Source organism: Macaca fascicularis, chromosome 2, assembly GCF_037993035.2.
Source record: "Macaca fascicularis isolate 582-1 chromosome 2, T2T-MFA8v1.1".
In the NCBI taxonomy this organism is placed as follows: domain Eukaryota; kingdom Metazoa; phylum Chordata; class Mammalia; order Primates; family Cercopithecidae; genus Macaca; species Macaca fascicularis.
Window position 1 is genome coordinate 152444195 of NC_088376.1, and position 19794 is coordinate 152463988.

At 40.4% G+C, this 19794-nt stretch overlaps 1 protein-coding gene across 1 annotated transcript; it reads left to right on the plus strand.

Annotated features, from left to right (window-relative positions):
* Positions 1-101: 101 nt before the first annotated feature.
* On the plus strand, positions 102-19216 carry LSM3 (LSM3 homolog, U6 small nuclear RNA and mRNA degradation associated). Its single transcript, XM_005571674.4, has 4 exons — positions 102-163; positions 2730-2840; positions 5122-5217; positions 18904-19216. The coding sequence occupies exons 1-4, from the start codon at positions 143-145 to the stop codon at positions 18982-18984; spliced, it is 309 nt and encodes a 102-aa protein (XP_005571731.1). The 5' UTR covers positions 102-142; the 3' UTR covers positions 18985-19216.
* Positions 19217-19794: the final 578 nt, after the last annotated feature.

Sequence of the window (19794 nt, forward strand, 5' to 3'; positions counted from 1 at the left end):
CCCGTGGCCACTAAAAAACCGCGGGAAGCAGGCAAGAGCACAGCAGGTTTCTATTTCCGGTGTATTGTAGCATCACGTTTCCGGAGCTCGGCGTTGCTCTTGTGTTCTCGCGAGAGGCGGGAAAGGGCGCAGGGTTTGAAACATGGCGGACGACGTAGACCAGGTGAGTGAATTTTAAGGCGGTGGCTCGGCGCCGCTTCTTGTACTAAACTGCTTTTTCCAAACGCAGGAAAAATGGCCAGTCGCGCCTCTTCTTTCCAAGTCACACGGCCTAATCCGCCCCATCCTTTCCGTAAACACCCCTGTCCGAATTTTGCTGCAGGCCCTGAGGTCTTTTCCGTTAGAAGGCCACCTGATGACTATTCATCACACTCTTCGCTTTGTTTTTTTAAATCTGTAAATTATTATGCGTGCCTACCTCACGGAGCTGTCAGGATTCCAATAGAAAGCCAGATAATAAAGTTAGGAGTTGTTATTACTGAGCACAACAATTATTTACTCATTCAGCAGAGAGAGTGAACATCAGCTTTGTATGGTTAGACACTGTTCTAAGAGCCAGGGACACTGACATCGATATATAAGTGATCCTTGCCATGACTTGGAGCTTATATTCGCGAGGAGAACAGATAAATATAAATATGTAAGATTTATAGGAACTGTGATGTGCTATGAAGGAAACAAGGAACTGGTATGCAGAATAACAGATGGTCCTAGAAGCTTTTTCACCTGGTCTTTTTCTTCCTCAAATATCTTTGGAGATCATGCTACAACTTAAACTTTCTACTGAAATCTCACCTCCTCAGAGAGGACTTCTGCCCAAATAGCACTCCCCCTACTCTGCTTACCCTGCCTCATTTTTCTTCATAGAACGTTATTTTTTCATATTAAATGTATGCATCTTTGTTTAATGTGTATCTCTCCTGACTAGAATGTAAGTGCCATAACAGTAGGCATTTTGTTTTGTTCATTCTTTTGTCCTTGGGGTTTAGAACAGTGCTGGAAATACTCAACAAATATTTGAGTGAATGAGTTAGATGATCAGAGGAGGCCTCTTTTAAAAGCCAATGTATAAAGCTACAGGATGAAAAAGAACAGAAAGTGGGCATCCCAGACAGAGGCTTAGGTAGCAGTAGAGCTCTGTCATGTGCATATTCTTACAGTATTATAATTATTCATATGCCTATCCACATTAGAATGAGCTCCTTGAGGGTGGAGATTGTGACTTCTGTATCATTGTAATCTAACAGTTGGTTATCAGATCCTTTAACAAACACCTGTTGAACTGAGGGACATAGGGACCAGTTGAGTTAGGTTATTTTTTTTTCTCTCATCGGGCCTTTTGAATCTTTAGCGCCTGTTACGAATTCAGTTACCTTCCTCCACTGGCCTTGTGTGCTTACTAAAGAAGCTCTCCTTGAATCATCTAACTCTTTAATGGCTGCAACCCTCCCTTCCATGTGGGTGACCCCAAGTCATCCTAGCCCTGACCTCTAAAACCAGTGTTTCCAGCAGTTCTTTAATAATATAATATTAGTAGGAATCTTTTCTTTTCTTTTTTTTTTTTGGATGGAGTCTCACTCTATCGCCCAGGCTGGAGTGCAGTGGCGTGATCTCAGTTCACTGCAACCTCTGCCTCCTGGTTCAAGCGATTCTCCTGTCTCAGCCTCCCAAGTAGCTGGGACTACAGGCACGTGCCAGCACGCCTGGCTAATTTTTGTATTTTTAGTAGAGACGGGGTTCACCATGTTGGCCAGGCTGGTCTCAAACTCCTAACCTCAGGTGATCTGCCTTTCTCAGCCTCCCAAAGTGCTGGAATTCAGGCCTGAGCCACCACGCCCAGCCAAAAGGAACCGTTTCTAAGTATTAATATTTTCTGCTTTCCTGGCACTGTTTTAAATGCATTAACTAGTTTCATCCTCATAAGAATCCAGAAGGAAGGTTGTGGCTTTCTCAATTACAAATGAAGAATCTGAGAATTACAGATGGCATGATTTTTAATCTCAGTTCATAAGTGTCAGGTCACAGCCAGGAGTTGAACCCAGACTGCCTGACTCCAAAGTCAGTGCTTGCTTGCTTGTTGGCACCATCTTGGCTCACTGCAACCTCCACCTCCCAGGCTCAGGCAATCCTCCCACCTCAGCCTCGGAGTAGCTGGGACTACAGGCGCATGCCACCATGCCCGGCTAAGCCAGTGCTTTGAACCAGTGTTCTATTCTGGCTACTAAATATTCATCTTACTGGCCAGTTGGCAGCCTAACCTCAACCTGTGCTGAATTCATAATCTTCCCATAAACCTACACCTCTACTTGGCATTCTGACTAGTATATGGTAGGCATTAAGTGAGTGTTTTTCCTATGATTACATAATATTTGAGATAAAGCTAAAGTTCCTAAGACCCTATACCCTGAAATCGGGTCAGGCAGTTTGGATTTTGAGGGAACAAAGTATAGTCATGATTATTTTGCTGTGTAACTCCTTCTTATGTATGCGTGTTTTAATCTACATTTATATAGCACATACTATGTGAAAAGTTCTGTTCTAAGCCTTCATATATGTCACTTAAGCCTCATAAAAACAGTATTAGGTAGACACTATTATCTCCATTTTACAGATTAGGAGACTGAGGCAGAAAAAGGTTAAATAACTTGCACATGGTCATACAGCATAGCAGTGATTTAAGCACTACTTTATCTCTAGTACTATATTACTAAACCTGTTTCTGTTATCAGCAACAAACTACCAACACTGTAGAGGAGCCCCTGGATCTTATCAGGCTCAGCCTAGATGAGCGAATTTATGTGAAGATGAGAAATGACCGAGAGCTTCGAGGCAGATTACATGTGAGTAAATTTATCAAGTTACCTTGAAATCAGATTCCTTCCCACCCCCACTCCCTTGAAATGTAAAACCTGTCCAGAGTGAAAAGGTATTTTGAAGGAAGAGAGGGTAGTGGAAAATCACCCATGTTTCCATAAGCCAGATGAAGCTGCATGTATTCACATTTTTAATATTTTTTCTTTTAATAGAAGTATGTTTATTATAGAACATTTTTATTCCCTTCATTTTTCCCTTCTGTTTATTTGTAAATAACATTTATTTGTCCTCCATTCTTAAATGTTTTTTAAACTTAAAACACAAATATGTGTTTTATTATGAAAAGTTAAACAGCACAAAAATATATAGAGTAAAAAGTGAAATCCCATTTCCTCTACTGGTAACCACTATTAAAAATTGGATTATCTTGGCCGGGTGCAGTGGCTCATCTCTGTAATCTCAGCACTTTGGGAGGCTGGGGCAGGAGGATCACTTGAGGCCAGGAGTTCTCTGTGTTGCCCGCCTAGGCAACATAGAGAGATCCTGTCTCTACAAAAAATAAAAATTAAAAAATTAAAAATTGGGTTACTGTTTCTGTATGTTTACACACATACATTCATATATGTACATATGCACATACTTGCACTATGTACACCCTACCTCTACAAAACATGGATCCTGCTGTACAAGTTTTTCAGCACCTTTTTTTTTCCACTTAATCTTTCTTCGAGATTATTGATCATTAGTGCATTTAATTCTCATTTGTTCTCTTTAATGACTACCTAGGATTGTGTATATGATAGTGATCGATTTTTTTTTCATTTCTTGCTACAAATACTTACATAAATACTTGCAGTAAGCATTTTTTTAACATATTTATTTGTGCATATCTGCAAAATATCTGTAGAATTGGTCCCTTGAAGTAATCCCATTTGTTCATAGAGTACCCTCAAGGTTTTGCCTCTCCTTAATGACTTGTTGCTTTCCTAAGTGTGTTGTTTTTAGTGTTGCTACTTTACCCTAAAGTGATTAAAAATAGCTAACATTTATTGAGCATTAGTTATAGACCAGCTACTATTATTCTAAGCATTTTGTGTGTGATATCTGATTTAATCTTTATAACAACCCTGTGATGATACATACTAATTATTCCTGCTTTGCACTGTAGGAAGCTCAGGCTCAGAAAGGTACAGTCACTTGCCAGTAAAGGGAGAGCTAGAATTTGAATCTAGATTGTCTGACCTGAGCCCCACTCTTAAGTACTGTGGTTCCACCTTCCACAAAACCTAACGATAAAGAACCTCTGGGCTTGGAAAGGAAATAGGGACCCAGGGAGACAATCTACAGTTGGCCTTAAAGGAAGAGAGACTCCAGGAAAGGAATAGTGGTAACTTCGGGAATACAAATGGAATTGAGCTTAATTACTTAAGTCTGTGGCCCTTGGAGGCTTCTTCAGTTCCCTGTGTAAACTTGATGGTCTGTGTCCTAAATGGCCCCAACTTTCTGTTTGTTTTGTGCCCCTTAGTTATACATTTTTGCTTTTGTTAGCGTGCCCTGCTTAAAGCAGTTCCCCACGTGGCTGACAAGTGACTTTTATTTTGATGTGAGCAGGTGAACCATGTAACACGTTGTTAGAAGTAAACTTGAGTTCTGAACAAAGTCCCAGCTTTAAAGTGCACCTTTTAGTAAAATGAATGAACTTTGGAGCTTGGATTGAATATCTTAGCTGCAACATTTATTGATTGAGCCCACAGGTGCATTTAAGTTTTGGATAGGTTAGAAATGGGCAGGGTGTTGCTCTACTTACTTTCTCTCTGCAACATGTAGTCTACCGTGTGCCTTTAGAAGACTGCAATGCCATCATGTTACCAGTAAACAAAGGATTTTATCTTCTTTACTGTATTTTTTTTGTCACATTGTTATAGGTGAATTTGAAGGATGTCTACTGATAAATGATGAAGATGGATCTGCTGTTTTTCATAATTAAATATTATAAATGATGTGACTGCCTTAGATAACAAGTGGGGTGGAGACTTTAAAAATAATTTCAAGTGATTTTGAGTAAATTTATTTTTGGCCATATGAGCAGTTTTATATTTTTATCAGGTCAATTAAGTAATCATTTGAAATGACTTGTAAAGAAACAGTGTATTAGTACAGTAGGATTACTTTTTATTTGCATGTAAAAGTTTGTGATGTAAGTATCAAATGCCTTAGTTGTAATTGAGCAATTTGCATATTGTTAAGCCTTGATCATTTTCATAATTTGATTATTAAATTTCTTGGTTCTTTACCCTCCTACTTGAGGCTTATGATCAACATTTAAATATGATCTTGGGAGACGTGGAAGAAACTGTGACTACTATAGAAATTGATGAAGAAACATATGAAGAGATATATAAAGTGAGTCATGCAATTCTATTCATTACTTTGCAAATATCACCTGTTCTCTTTCAAACAGCTTAACTCATATTTATGGGAAGCGCATCATGTTTTGACACCTACTTATGGACTCAATAGAGCACAGCAATTAAATGCAGGGATTCTGGCATCTGACAGACGTTGTTGCCAGTACTGGCCTGACCACTTCCTACTTGGGCTACCTTGGGCAAGGGAATTAAGTTAGCCGATTTCTCATTGGTAAGCAGGAATACTACCACTTACCTCATAGGGTTCCCAGATTCAGTGAGATACAACAATGCAAGGTGGCTATGTATAGTAGTGTGTAACAGTAATAGTGGACAATGTTCTTTCATTTTCTATGGATTTGATCTGTTAATACTTAATTTATTAGAAACTGAAACTGAAAAAGTTTTTAAATATTTATTCATTAAAAACAACCTGGCTGGGCATCGTGGCTCACACCTGTAATCCCAGCACTTTGGGAGGCCAAGGCAGATGGATTACCTGAGGTCAGGAGTTTGAGACCAGCCTCACCAACATGGTGAAGCCCCATCTTTACTAAAAATACAAAAAATTAGCCGGGTGTGGTGGCATATGCCTGTAATCCCAGCTACTTACTTGGGAGGCTGAGGCAGGAGAACTGCTTGAATCCTGGAGGCAGAGGTTGCAGTGAGCTGAGATTGTGCCATTGCACTCCAGCCTGGTCAACAAGAGTGAAGCTCTGTCTCAAAAAAAAAAAAAGCCAGGCACGGTGGCTCACACCTGTAATCCCAGCGCTTTGAGAGGCCGAAGCGTGTGGATCACCTGAGGTCAGGAGTTCAAGACCAGCTTGGCCAACATGGCAAAACCCTGTCTCTACTAAAAATACAAAAACTTAGCTAGGTGTGGTGGCATATGCCTGTAATCCCCCCTACTTGGGAAGCTGAGGCAGGAGAACTGCTTGAACCCTGGAGGTGGAGATTGCAGTGAGCTGAGATTGTGCCATTGCACTCCAGCCTGGTCAACAAGAGTGAAACTCCATCTCAAAAAAAAAGTCCGGGCACGGTGGCTCACACCTGTAATCCCAGCACTTTTGAGAGGCCAAAGCGTGTGTATCACCTGAGTTCAGGAGTTTGAGACCAGCCTGTCCAACATGGCAAAACCCTGTCTCTACTAAAAACACAAAAAATCAGCCGGCCGTGGCGGCAGGCACCTGCAATCCCAGCAATTCGGGAGGCTGAGGCAGCAGAATCACTTGAATCCGGGAGGTAGAGGTTGCGGTAAGCTGAGATCGTGCTACTGTACTCCAACCTGGGGGACAGAGTGAGACTCTCTCAGAACAAAACCAAAACACCTATCACATGTTACTGTAACATTTTTATGAACAATAAATATTTTCTAAAACAAAATGTTTAATGAGGAATGTCTTTGTTTTACGTTTTTGCAAATCTCTTTAATGCTCGGCTTAATCAATGACAGCTAGAAGATTCTTATATCTTTTTTCTGCATTAAATGTATCATGAGATGTTGTTGTAAATGAAGCAAATCTGACCACACAGATAAGTAGTTGGAAAGGAAGAAGTATGTTTTGTGGATGTTCCACCTTTGATACTACACCCAAACTGAACAAGTGGTAGTCAGTCAAGGGTTATTTGCAGTCTGGAATCTGAAACGATAACAGTAAACTTTTTGTACTCTTGTTAGGTGAAAATTCATTAATCTGCCTTGCACTTCAAATGGATCTTTTACTCATGCATGATTTGGTTATATCAGGCACTGGTTCTTTAGAAAATAGTTCACTGAGCTATGCAGATTCATTTTATTTGTTCAATGTTTAAAAAAAATCACATTTATTAGTATCACCAATGATCTTGTCAGAAAGGTCTTTTTTTTTTTTTTCTTTTTTCTAGGGCAGAGTCTCCCTGCGTCACCCATGCTGGAGTGCAATGGCGATCTCAGCTCACTGCAGCCTTCGCCTCCCGGGTTCAAGCAATTCTTGTGCCTCAGCCTCCCAAGTAGCTGGGATTATAGGCATGTGCCACCACGCACAGCTAATTTTTGTGTTTTTAGTAAAGACAGGGTTTCACCATGTTGGCCAGGCTGGTCTTGAACTCCTGGCCTCCCAAAGTGCTGGGATTACAGGTGTTAGCCACTGTGCCAGGCCATAGCAGAGAGATCTTTAAGATTTGGGAAGCCAGTTTCTGAGCCTGCCAGGGCATACTGGTTAAAATGTGGGCTCAGAGTACAAGACTACATGGATCCAAATCTTGACTCCCTTGCTTACCACCTTTTTAATTGGGCCAGCTCACCTACCCTGTCTGTGAATGTGTTTCCTTGTCTGTAAACTGGGAATAATAATAGGACCCACTTCATATAACCGTAGAGGATTCATTGAGGGCTACATGAAAAGCCTTCAGATTAGTGACAGGCACATTGTAACTGTTAAACTGTTAGCCTTCATTGGATTTTGTAGTTCTGCTTTATCCTGGCATTCCTCCTCTCTGACCACACCTGACTCCTTTGCTAGTGTTCTTTCTCCTAAGTGTAAACATTTCACATTTTTTTCTGTTTTTTACTTATTTATTTATGTATTTTTGCTGGCTCATTTCTCCAAGAAAGAATAGTATTTTTTAAAATCTGCATTTTTTTTCCCTTTAGGAATTTCATTTAGTAACTATTGTTTGGTGGTTGTTACTGTTTTCTTAACATGGACACAATCATAAGTACCAATTCTAAGATGCACTTTTTCTTAAATTTTAGCATCTCAAAAATCTGATTGCATCTTACAGGTGATGTGATAAAAAAAAGAATTGTGTCATAATTTAATTGGCAAAATTTTTCCTTTTTCGGTTCAACTAAGCTTACAAATGATATCTTAAATGTGATAAAATATGGACTATGCAGCTTTAATATTCTGCTTTATTCATGTAACATTATTAACATAAGAATTTTACCATGGGAGTAGACTCTTCATAAGCATTTTAATGCTCTTGACTTGAATTCTGCTTGTGACAGAAATGAGTCTTCAACTGTGGTGTCTATTCTTACAGAGAAGGGAACACTGCCACTTACTCCATGTTTGCAGTGAACCAACAGCAAGGTCCACCTCTGTCATCCCTAGTAGTCTGCTCCAAGTGCGGTTCCTCCTGAAACTGTTTGAAGGTGCTATGTGTCTGTGCACATGTGCATTTCTCTGGGTGGAGTGTCTATAACAGTCTCAGTAGTTACTGACCTCCATTAAGATTAATTGCTGCCTTTACTACTGGGACTAGTTAGCTCCTGAACGCTGTGTGCTGGCGTGCATGTGATCTCTCTTGTGCCTAGAATTGCAGCTGCAGAACAGTCAGCCAAGTCTGTTAAGTTAATGAGTTTTTTTCACATTGCCATGATGTATTGGGTAAAACATTTAAAATGGAATCTTTGGATGACTGAGAATACTTCAGTGTGTAAATGTGTATTAACAATAGACTTAGAAAGGAAAGACAGTGATATTATGGAGAGTGTCTGCATCTGGTTCAGTGCCATGGAGACTAACTACTTCACTGTCCTGTGCACTCTTGTTACTCATCTCCAAGATGGGAAACCAAGATGGGAAACCAGACTAAATGGTTTCTTACCTTGACCGATTTTACATGTTGCTCTCTCTCTCGTCTATTGAAATAACTAATGAACATCAACGTTATCACCAAAACAGTATGGGGGACCCATAAACCATAGGGTTGTTGGGTTTTTTTCCACCTATAACTTACATAATTGACTTCTAAATAATTAATTTGACTGCTGACTTATAAATGGGAAGATGGAAAGCAGTCAGTCTTACTCTTCTGATTCTCGGTCCTCCATAATTGGAGTTTCCATTTTATAGATTGTGAACAGTCTGTGTTATTTGACCCAGCCTACTTTTTCGGCTGTCCATCATGTGTACTACCTTCCTTCACCAAACACCTCATAGTTTGGTTCACCAGACAGTTTCTCTTGGGGACGTTGCACCCTTTTGTAACTGAGCCCTCTGCTCCCTCTGCTTGCCTGAAGGTCTTCTACAGCATCAGATGGCTCTTCTAGACCTTTCTGTAGATTAGCACTGTAATAATAGAACTATCTGCAGTAGTGAAAATTTCTATCTAAGCTGTCATTACAGGAGCTGTGAGCCACATGTGGCTATTTGGCACTTGATGTGGGTGCTGGTGTGACTAAGGAACTGAACATTTAATTTTATTTAATTTTAATTTAATGAGCCATCTTTGACTAGTGGCACTTGTATTAGAGCAGCTCTAGACCTGCTCCCTTATACAGAGCTAACTCTTTATGGTCCATGCTGAGACCACATGGTCCATATCACCCTATAGTACTTAACACATATTTCTTTTCTTACTCATTTTAAGTTGCTTCCATTTTAATTTAACTTTTTGAATGGATGCTAGACTCACACAGTCTTAAAATCACAAAATGCAGAAAGGAACACAGTGTAGTAAAAAGTCTTCCACCCCATCCTCTGTTCATCATCTTTACACCCCACCCCCAGACATAAGCACTGTTACTGGTTTCTTGAGAATCTTCTCATGTATTTATGCATATGCTAATGAATGTTAATTCTCCCTTCCCCTGTTTTTTTATCTCAGTGCTCTTTCCCTTTCATACATAGCTTCCTTGTGCTTTCATTTTTAGCTTTATGGTACTTCATTGTATAGATGTACCATAATTTAACTGTTTTCCTATTGATGGACAGATAGCCATTTCCAGTATTTTGCTAATTAAACCTATTCTGCTGTAAATAATTTTATCTTTTTTTTTTTTTTTAATTATACTTTAAGTTCTGGGTTATATGTGCATAACATGCAGTTTTGTAACATGGGTATACACGTGCCCTGGTGGTTTGCTGCACCCATCAACCCGTCACCTACATTAGGTATTTCTCCTAATGTTATCCCTCCCCTAGCCTCCCAGCTCCCGACAGGCCCTGGTGTGTGATGTTCCCCTCCCTGTGTCCATGTGTTCTCATCGTTCAACTTCCTCTTATGAGTGAGAACATGGGGTGTTTGGTTTTCTGATCTTGTGATATTTTGCTGAGAATGATGGTTTCCAGCTTCATCCATATCCCTGCAAAGGACATGAACTCCTTCTTTTTTATACCTGCACAGTATTCCATGATGTATATGTGCCACATTTTCTTAATCCAGTCTATCATTGATGGACATTTGGGTTGGTTCCAAGTCTTTGCTATTGTGAATAGTGCTGCAATAAACATACATGTTTATGTGTCTTTATAGTAGCATGATTTACAATCCTTTGGGTATATGCCCAGTAAAGGGATGCCTGGGTCAAATTTTATTTCCAGTTCTAGATCCTTGAGGAATCGCCACACTGTCTTCCACAGTGGTTGAACTAATTTATGCTCCCACCAACAGTGTAAAAGCATCCTAATTTTTCCACAACCTCTCTAGCATCTGTTGTTTCCTGACTTTTTAATGATCACCATTCTAACTGGCATGAGATAGTATCTCATTGTGGCTTTGATTTGCATTTCTCTATTGACCAGTGATGACGAGCATTTTTTCATATGTCTTTTGACTGCATAAATGTCTTCTTTTAAGAAGTGTCTCTTCATATCCTTTGCCCATTTTTTGATGGGGTTGTTTTTTTCTTGTAAATTTGTTTAAGTTCTTTGTAGATTCTGGATATTAGCCTTTTGTCAGATGGATAGATTGCAAAAATTTTCTCCCATTCTGTAGGTTGCCTGTTCACTCTGATGATAGTTTCTTTTGCTATGCAGAAGCTCTTTAGTTTAGTTAGATCCCATTTGTCAATTTTGGCTTTTGTGGCCATTGCTTTTGGTGTTTTAGACATGAAGTCTTTGCCCATGCCTGTGTCCTGAATGGTATTGCCCACGTTTTCTTCTAGGATTTTTATGGTCCTAGGTCTTACATGTAAGTCTTTGATCCATCTTGAGTTGATTTTTATAAAAGGTTTAAGGAAGCGATCCAGTTTCAGTTTTCTGCATATGGCTAGCCAGTTTTCCCAACACCGTTTATTAAATAGGGAATCTTTTCCCTATTTCTTGTGTCAGATCTTTGTGTCAAAGATCAGGTGGTTGTAGCTGTGTGGTGTTATTTCTGAGGCCTCCGTTTTGTTCCATTGGTCTATATATCTGTTTTGGTACCAGTACCATGCTGTTTTGGTTACTGTAGCCTTGTAATATAGTTTGAAGTCAGGTAGTGTGATGCCTCCAGCTTTGTTCTTCTTGCCCAGGATTGCCCTGGCTATGCAGGCTCTTTTTGGTTCCATATGAAGTTTAAAGTATTTTTTTTCAATTCGGTGAAGAAAGTCAGTGGTAGGTTGATGGGGTTAGCATTGAATCTATAAATTAGTTTGGGCAGTGTGGCCATTTTCATAATATTGATTCTTCCTATCCATGATCATAGGATCTTTTTCCATTTATTTGTGTCCTCTCTGATTTCCTTGAGCAGTGGTTTGTAGTTCTCCTTGAAGAGGTCCTTCACATCCCGTGTAAGTTGTATTCCTAGGTATTTTATTCTCTTAGTAGCAATTGTGAATGGGAGTTCACTCATGATTTGGCTCTTCATTTGTCTGTTATTTGTGTATAGGAATGCTTGTGATTTTTACACGTTGATTTTGTATCCTGAGGTTGCGTATCAGCTTAAGGAGGTTTTGGACTGCGACGATGGGGTTTTCTAAATATACAATCATGTCATCTGCAAACAGAGACAATTTGACTTCCTCTTTTCCTATTTGAATACCCTTTATTGCTTTCTCATGCCTGATTGCCCTGGCCAGAACTTCCAATACTATGTTGAATAGGAATGGTGAGAGAGGGCATCCCTCTCTTGTGCCGGTTTTCAGAGGGAATGTTTCCAGTTATTGCCCATTCAGTATGATATTGGCTGTAGGTTTGTCATAAATAGCTCTTATTATTTTGAGATATGTTTCATCGATACCTAGTTTATTGAGAGTTTGTAGCATGAAGAGGTGTTGAATTTTGTTGAAGGCCTTTTCTGCATCTATTGAGATAATCATGTGGTTTTTGTGACTGGTTCTATTTATGTGATGGGTTATATTTATTGATTTGCATATGCTGAACCAGCCTTGCATCCCAGGGATGCAGCTGACTTGATCGTGGTGGATCAGCTTTTTGATGTGTTGCTGGATTCAGTTTGCCAGTATTTTATTGAGGATTTTCGCACCAATGTTCATCAGGGATATTGGCCTGAAATTTTCTTTTTTGTGTGTGTGTCTCTGCCAGGCTTTGGTATCAGGATGATGCAGGCCTCATAAAATGAGTTATGGAGGATTCCCTCTTTTTCTATTGTTTGGAATAGTTTCAGAAGGAATGGTACCAGCTTCTCTTTGTACCTATGATAGAATCCGGCTGTGAATCTGTCTGGTCCTGGAGTTTTTTTGGTTGGTAGGCTATTAATTACTGCCTCAATTTCAGAACTTGTTATTGGTCTATTCAGGGATTCAACTTCTTCCTGGTTTAGACTTGGGAGGGTGTAAGCGTCCAGGACTTTATCCATTTCTTCAAGATTTTCTAGTTTATTTGCATAGAGATGCTTATAGTCTTCTCTGATTGTAGTTTGCACTTCTGTGGGATCAGTGGTGATATCCCCTATATCATTTTTTATTGCATCTATTTGATTCTTCTCTCTTTTCTTCTTTATTAGACTGGCTAGCGGTCTATTTTGTTGATTTTTTTTTTTTAAACCCTCCTGAATTCATTGATTATTTTTTCAGGGTTGTTCATGTCTCTGTCTCATTCAGTTCTGCTCTGATCTTAGTTATTTCATGTCTTCTAGCTTTTGATTTGTTTGCTGTTGCTTCTCTAGTTCTTTTAATTTTGATGTTAGGGTGTCAATTTTAGATATTTCCTGCTTTCTCTTGTGAGCATTTAGTGCTATAAGTTTCCTTCTAAACACTGCTTTAAATGTGTCCCAGAGATTCTGGTACGTCGTGTCTTCGTTCTCATTGGTTTCAAAGAACATCTTTATTTCTGCCTTCTTTTCGTTGTTTACCCAGTAGTCATTCGGGAGCAGGTTGTTCAGTTTCCATGTATTTGTGGTTTTGAGTGAGTTTCTTAATCCTGAGTTCTAATTTGATTGCACTGTGGTCTGAGAGATTGTTAAGATTTCCTTTCTTTTGCATTTGCTGAGGAGTGTTTTACTTCCAATTATGTGGTCAATTTTAGAATAAGTGCAATGAGGGGCAGAGAAGAATGTATATTCTGTTGATTTGGGGTGGAGAGTTCTGTAGAGGTCTATTAGGTCGGCTTGGTCCAGAGCTGAGTTCAAGTCCTGAATATCGTTGTTAATTTTCTGTCTCGTTGATCTATCTAATATTGACAGTGGGGTGTTAAAGTCTCCCACTATTATTGTGTGAGAGTCTAAGTCTCTTTGTAGGTCTCTAAGAACTTGTTTTATGAATCTGGGTGCTCCTGTATTGGGTGCATATATATTTAGGATAGTTAGCTCTTCTTGCTGCATTGTTCCCTTTACCATTATGTAATGCCCCTCTTTGTCTCTTTTGATCTTTGTTGGTTTAAAGTCTGTTTTATCAGAGATTAGAATTGCAACTCCTGCTTTTTTTGCTTTACATTTGCTTGGTAAATATTCCTCCATCCCTTTATTTTGTGCGTATGTGTGTCTTTGCATGTGAGATGGGTCTCCTGAATACAGCACACTGATGGGTCTTGACTCTATCCAATTTGCCAGTCTGTTTCTTTTAATTGGAGCATTTAGCCCGTTTATGTTTAATACTGTTATGTGTGAATTTGATCCTGTCATTATGATACTAGCTGGTTGTTTTGCCCGTTAGTTAATGTAGTTTCTTCATAATGTCCATGTTCTTTACAATGTAGTATGTTTTTGCAGTGGCTGGTACTGGTTGTTCCTTTCCATGTTTAGTGCTTCTTTCAGAGCTCTTATAAGGCAGGCCTGGTGGTGACAAAATCCCGCAGCGTTTGCGTATCTGTAAAGGATTTTATTTCTCCTTCACTTGTGAAGCTTAGTTTGGCTGGATATGAAATTCTGGGTTGAAAATTCTTTTCTTCAAGAACATTGAATGTTGGCCCCCACTCCCCTCCCTTCTGGCTTGTAGGGTTTCCGTAGAGAGATCCGCTGTTAGTCTGATGGGCTTCCCTTTGTGAGTAACCCAACCTTTCTCTCTGGCTGCCCTTAACGTTTTTTCCTTCATTTCAACCTTGGTGAATCTGACGATTATGTGTCTTGGGGTTGCTCTTCTTGAGGAGCGTCTTTGTGGTGGTCTGTATATTTCCTGAATTTTAATGTTGGCCTGTCTTACTAGGTTGGGGAAGTTCTCCTGGATAATATCCTGAAAAGTGTTTTCCAACTTGGTTCCATTCTCTCTGTCACTTTCAGGTACACCAATCAAATGTAGATTTGTTCTTTTCACATAGTCTCATATTTCTTGGAGGCTTGTTTGTTCCTTTTTATTCTTTTTTCTGTAATATTGTCTTCTCTCTTTATTTCATTAAGTTGATCTTCAATCAGTGATGTGCTTTCTTCCACTTGATCGATTCAGCTATTGATACTTGTTTATTCTTCACGAAGTTCTCGTGCTATGTTTTTCAGCTCCATCAGGCCATTTATGTTCTTCTCTACGTTGGTTATTCTAGTTAGCAATTTGACTAACCTTTTTTCAAGGTTCTTCGATTCCTTGCATTGAGTTATAACATGCTCGTTTAGCTCGGAGGTGTTGGTTATTACCCACCTTCTGAAGCCTACTTCTGTCAGTCAGTCAGACTCATTCTCTGTCCAGCTTTGTTCCCTTGCTGGCGAGGAGTTGTGATCCTTTGGAGGAAGAGAGGCGTTCTTGTTTTTGGAATTTTCAGCCTTTTTGTGCTGGTTTTTCCCCATCTTTGTGGATTTATCTACCTTTTGTCTTTGATATTGGTGACTTTCGGATGGGGTCTTTTGGTGGACGTGCTAATTCTTTCTGTTTGTTTGTTTCCTTCTAACAGTCAGGCCCCTCTGCGGCCAGTCTGCTGGAGTTTTCTGACCCTGTTTGCCTGAGTATCACCAGCGGAGGCTGCAGAGCAGCAAAGATTGCTGCCCGTTCTTTCCTCTGGAAGCTTCAACCCAGAGGGACACCTGCCAGATGCCAACCAGAGCTCTCCTGTGTGAGGTGTCTGTTGGCCCCAACTGGGAGTCGTCTCCCAGTCAGTATACATGGGGGTCAGGGACCCACTTGAGGAGGCAGACTGACCCTTAGCAGAGCTCGAATGCTGTGCTGGGAGGTCTGCTGCTCTCTTCAGAGCCATCAGGCAGGGACGTTTAAGTCTGCTATAAGCTCCTGACTGGGGCTGCTGCCTTTTTTACAGAGATAGCCTGTCCAGAGAGGAGAAATCTCAATTTTATCCTTTTCTTAATGTGAGAGTATACCTGCAGAATAAATTCATACTTTCTCTCTTTTTATTTCTGGAATGGGGATTCTAGGAGGACAGTCCATGTTTTATTCATCTCCCTGTGTCTAATGCCTATCATAGTACCTGACACATAATGGGCACTGCAAATGTTTGTATGAGTGGACTTCAGATTTCATTGCAGGTTGACTCTAAGTTTTAAACAGAGGATTCTGTTTCATTGCAAGGACTGCAGATCCAAGCCTTGTCACCTATCGGACACACATGAACACTTAAAAAAAAATTTCTGGGTGAAATTCATCACCAGTACTAGAACATTTAATACTTTTCTCTGATATTGAGTTTATAGCATCCTTTTCTCTTTTTTTTCTTTTTTTTTTCTTTTAACCTAGAGCACTTAAGTTTACACACTGAACTCCTTGTACTAGAGTCCCCTTCTTTCTCAGGAATTATTTATCTGTAGCCAGATCTCCTGCCTGGGTGTTATGACCAGACAGCCCAGGGGAGAGTCCTCACACATGGGTTGTTGAAAGTATACTGTTGTGGGCATATTAGTTTGTGTTGGCTAGACTATGGTAACAGGTACCCCCTAAACATGTACTGGCTCAGCAGACTCACAGATGTGCAGTGGCTCTGCACTGCTGGAGTTTGTTTCTCAATGACATAATTATTCTAGGTAGGTTTCCTCCACGCAGTCGTTCAGGAACCCAGACTCCTTGTGTCTTGTGGCTCCTCCAACCCCTAAGTCTTTTGTCATTGTTTCACATCCAGCCAGCGGGAGCAAAAAGGAGTGGAGGAGTGTACATGAGAAGTTTATGAATCAGCCTGGAAGTACTACACCTCTTAAATTTTTTAGGATAGAGCTCAGTAATATGACCCTACCCAACTGTAAGGGAGCCTGGGAAATACAGTAGAATTGTGTGCCTAGGAAGAAAGAAGGAATTTTTATGAACAGCTAGCAGTTTCTGCCATAGTCTGCCCCCGTGGCAACCAGTGTCTATATATCCCTGTGAGCAAAGGGCTTTAAAAAAAAAAATTCTTTATGGAAAAATGACCATGGGTTAACTTACCAGTTCATTTTCCCTAGAAACAGATAAAATTGGAATATCAGCTGTGTTAATAAAAAATATTGCTGTATTTTAAAAAGAGGCCCCTGGTTTGTAAATTGCATCTGAACTGAGAGAACTGTGAATGAGCTCTGAATACTGTTAGGAGCCCATAGCAATGGTTTTTCCTGAGAGCATTGCAACCCTTGTAGTGGAGTGTGCCCCCTCCTTGGTGACTATTTAAGCCACATTTATGGAACTGTTATAAAAGATACTGGTTCTGGTGTGGAGCTTGGGGCAGTTAAGCCAGGATGGCTCCTGCACCTACCTGCTAACTAAGAAGTCATTTGGGTAGCTAGATAAGAATCCTTGGAATGCTGTAAAGACTTTTGCTGAGACACTTGCCGCTGCCCAGCGGACATGTGCTGTGTTTCCTTTGTATAAAGCTGTGTGCCCTTGGCTGTCTTGAGCTTTATCAGTTTGAGGGCCAAGTTGCTGCAGAGATCAGCGATAGTGGGTGTTGCAGAATCCTGCTTCCCAAACGGAACACATCTCTACCCCAAAGGATGCAAGCAGGATATCCAGCTCGGTGCAGGACTGCCACGTGACTTTCAATTCTCTGTCAGACTACATGTGGTCACTTGGACAGATACCCATACCCCAAAGAAGATGAATAATTTACCCCTCCCACATTCATGATAAACACAGCAGGGACAGGATATCCACCACAAAAACTCTCTTTCAGAGAAGGAAGAAATGAGAAACATAAGACAGTTACTGGTCCCTAACAGTGATGAATCCCACTGGGAGGGCATGAATGCTCCCTGTCCTGGTAGCAGCAGAAATCCCCCGATTAGATGAAATATGTCCCATCCGGTGTTTGGAACTTATACTAAATTTAATTGTGCGTCCTACATCTTGATTTGCAAAACATGGCAACCCTAAATGGGGTCTGCAGAGCTTTCAGGGCCAACTTCTATTTCGCTGGAAGACTCAAGGAGTCAAAGGTTTTTTGTTTTTTTGTTTTTGTTTTTGTTTTTTGGCCAGGCTGATGGTTTCTTTGGCAATGCAATTTCTTTAAAAACTTGGAACATAGGTTTCTGAACTGTTTACATCCAAACAATTCAAAGGGCCAGTAACCTGTCTAAGCTCTTCCCTAGGCATAGTTTATAGGACTGCTTTATTTCTTCAGTTTCTCACCCCTGCTCTGCTTTCTGAAATTAATGTTGACTACCTTGAGGCCATTTGCTACAAAAGTTTGGGTGGAAAGACAACACCCTTACTCTGATCTTTGCCTCAGAGCTGAGTTTGTTTACCTGGGGAATTTTACTGGGCCTTGTTTCTCAAAGCCTTTTTTCATACTTACTTCTGTAACTTGTGGTCTAAAAGTCAGTGGGTTTTCTAACCCTGTGAATCCTGTTTCTTTTCATCTCTGCTTGAAAGCCAACTAGTTCTTGCCTGAGCTTTTCTGTTTTTTTCTACTGCCCTGCTAAATGCATTAGGCTAACAGCAACACCTACTAACATTTGGCTTTTCCAGCCTCTTCTCCCAGAGCTCGTAAGTTTAGGAGCCCCTTGGGCTACATTCCAAGTTTTATCTAATATTTTGCCAAGGCATAATATTAGGATTTCAAACATTCATGTGTTTCTCTACTGCCCAAGACCTGACCACTAAGCTAATGTGTCAAGGTATCCATTCCATATGTGTGACCACAATAGCACACAGAAGTAACACATAATGACTCAGCAAAGTAGAAGTTGATCTCTTGTCCACATGACAGCCCTGGTGGGGTTTAGGTCTGCACAATAGCTTTCTTCCAGGTGGTAAGTCAGGGACCCAGGCTTTGCCTATCAGTGGCTCTGCCATCCCTGAGCTCTCGCCATTATCTTAGTTCATTTAGTGTTAGAGGAACGATCGCAGAGGGGCATTCTGGGTCAGTCTGGATATAGTCCTGCCATTTCTGTTTACTTGACATTGGTTAAAGCAATCCGATGGCTACATCTGGTTGCAAGGAAGAATAAGAAACATAGTCCAGCTGTGTGCCCAGGAGGAGGAGAGTGAGTTTTAATGGGTAGCTCCAGTCTCTGCCACGACTGTCGAAAGAAAGCAGTTGATAAATTGGTTCTTGGTGCTACCAAGGTAAGTGATCAGGTTTTTTAATCCAATTTTTTTGTGTCATGATGAATCCATTTTTTAACATTTCTGTCACAAACAATAAGCAGTAATACACAATTGTATAAATATGTTCTGTTTTTTTTTCTTTTCTAGTCAACGAAACGGAATATTCCAATGCTCTTTGTGCGGGGAGATGGCGTTGTCCTGGTTGCCCCTCCATTGAGAGTTGGCTGAAACAAAGAATTTGTCCTGTATGGAAAACAGGAGACTTTGTACAGTGGCCTTTCTAAATGTACAAAACATTCAAAAGAGAAACCTGCATACATTTTGATATTAAGAAATAATTCTGGGGATTCTTCCACGCCTGAAATGAGTTGATTTGCAGATAACTCACAACTTCTTAAGTGAAATGGTATTTTCATTTTTCTTAAGCTCTTCCAATAAATATGACTACCAAGATGCAGAACTCTTTTTCAGGACTTGTTTGCTCCATTATTCTCACAGATATTTTTCTCATTTTTTTTTTCTTTAAATTGGTGTTTCCTCATAGATTTTTTTCAGTGCCGTCTTCTGTCTTGTAAATGATTTAAGGTGAGCCCACGTCTTACCTTAGCACACATTTGCAGTGCACCTACTGTGTTTCAGGCACCAGGTTTGAGTGCTTGCAACCAGAGTTTTACCAAAATGCCGTCTGGGCCAGACACAGTGGCTCACGCCTGTAATCCCAGCAGTTGGGAGGCGGGTGGATCACCTGAGGTCAGGCATTTGAGACCAGCCTGGCCAACGTGGTGAAACCCTGTCTCTACTAAAAATACAAAAATTAGCCAGGCGTGGTGGCACATACTTGTAATCCCAGCTATTCAGGAAGCTGAGGCAGTAGAATCACTTGAACCCGGGAGGCAGAGGTTGCAGTGAGCCAAGATCACACCATTGCACTTCAGCCTGGGCAACAGAACGAGACTCTGTGCCCAAAAAAAAAAAAAAAAAAAAATTCTGCCCTCAAATCTTCTGGGGAGGCAGATGTTTAAACCAACAATTGCAGGC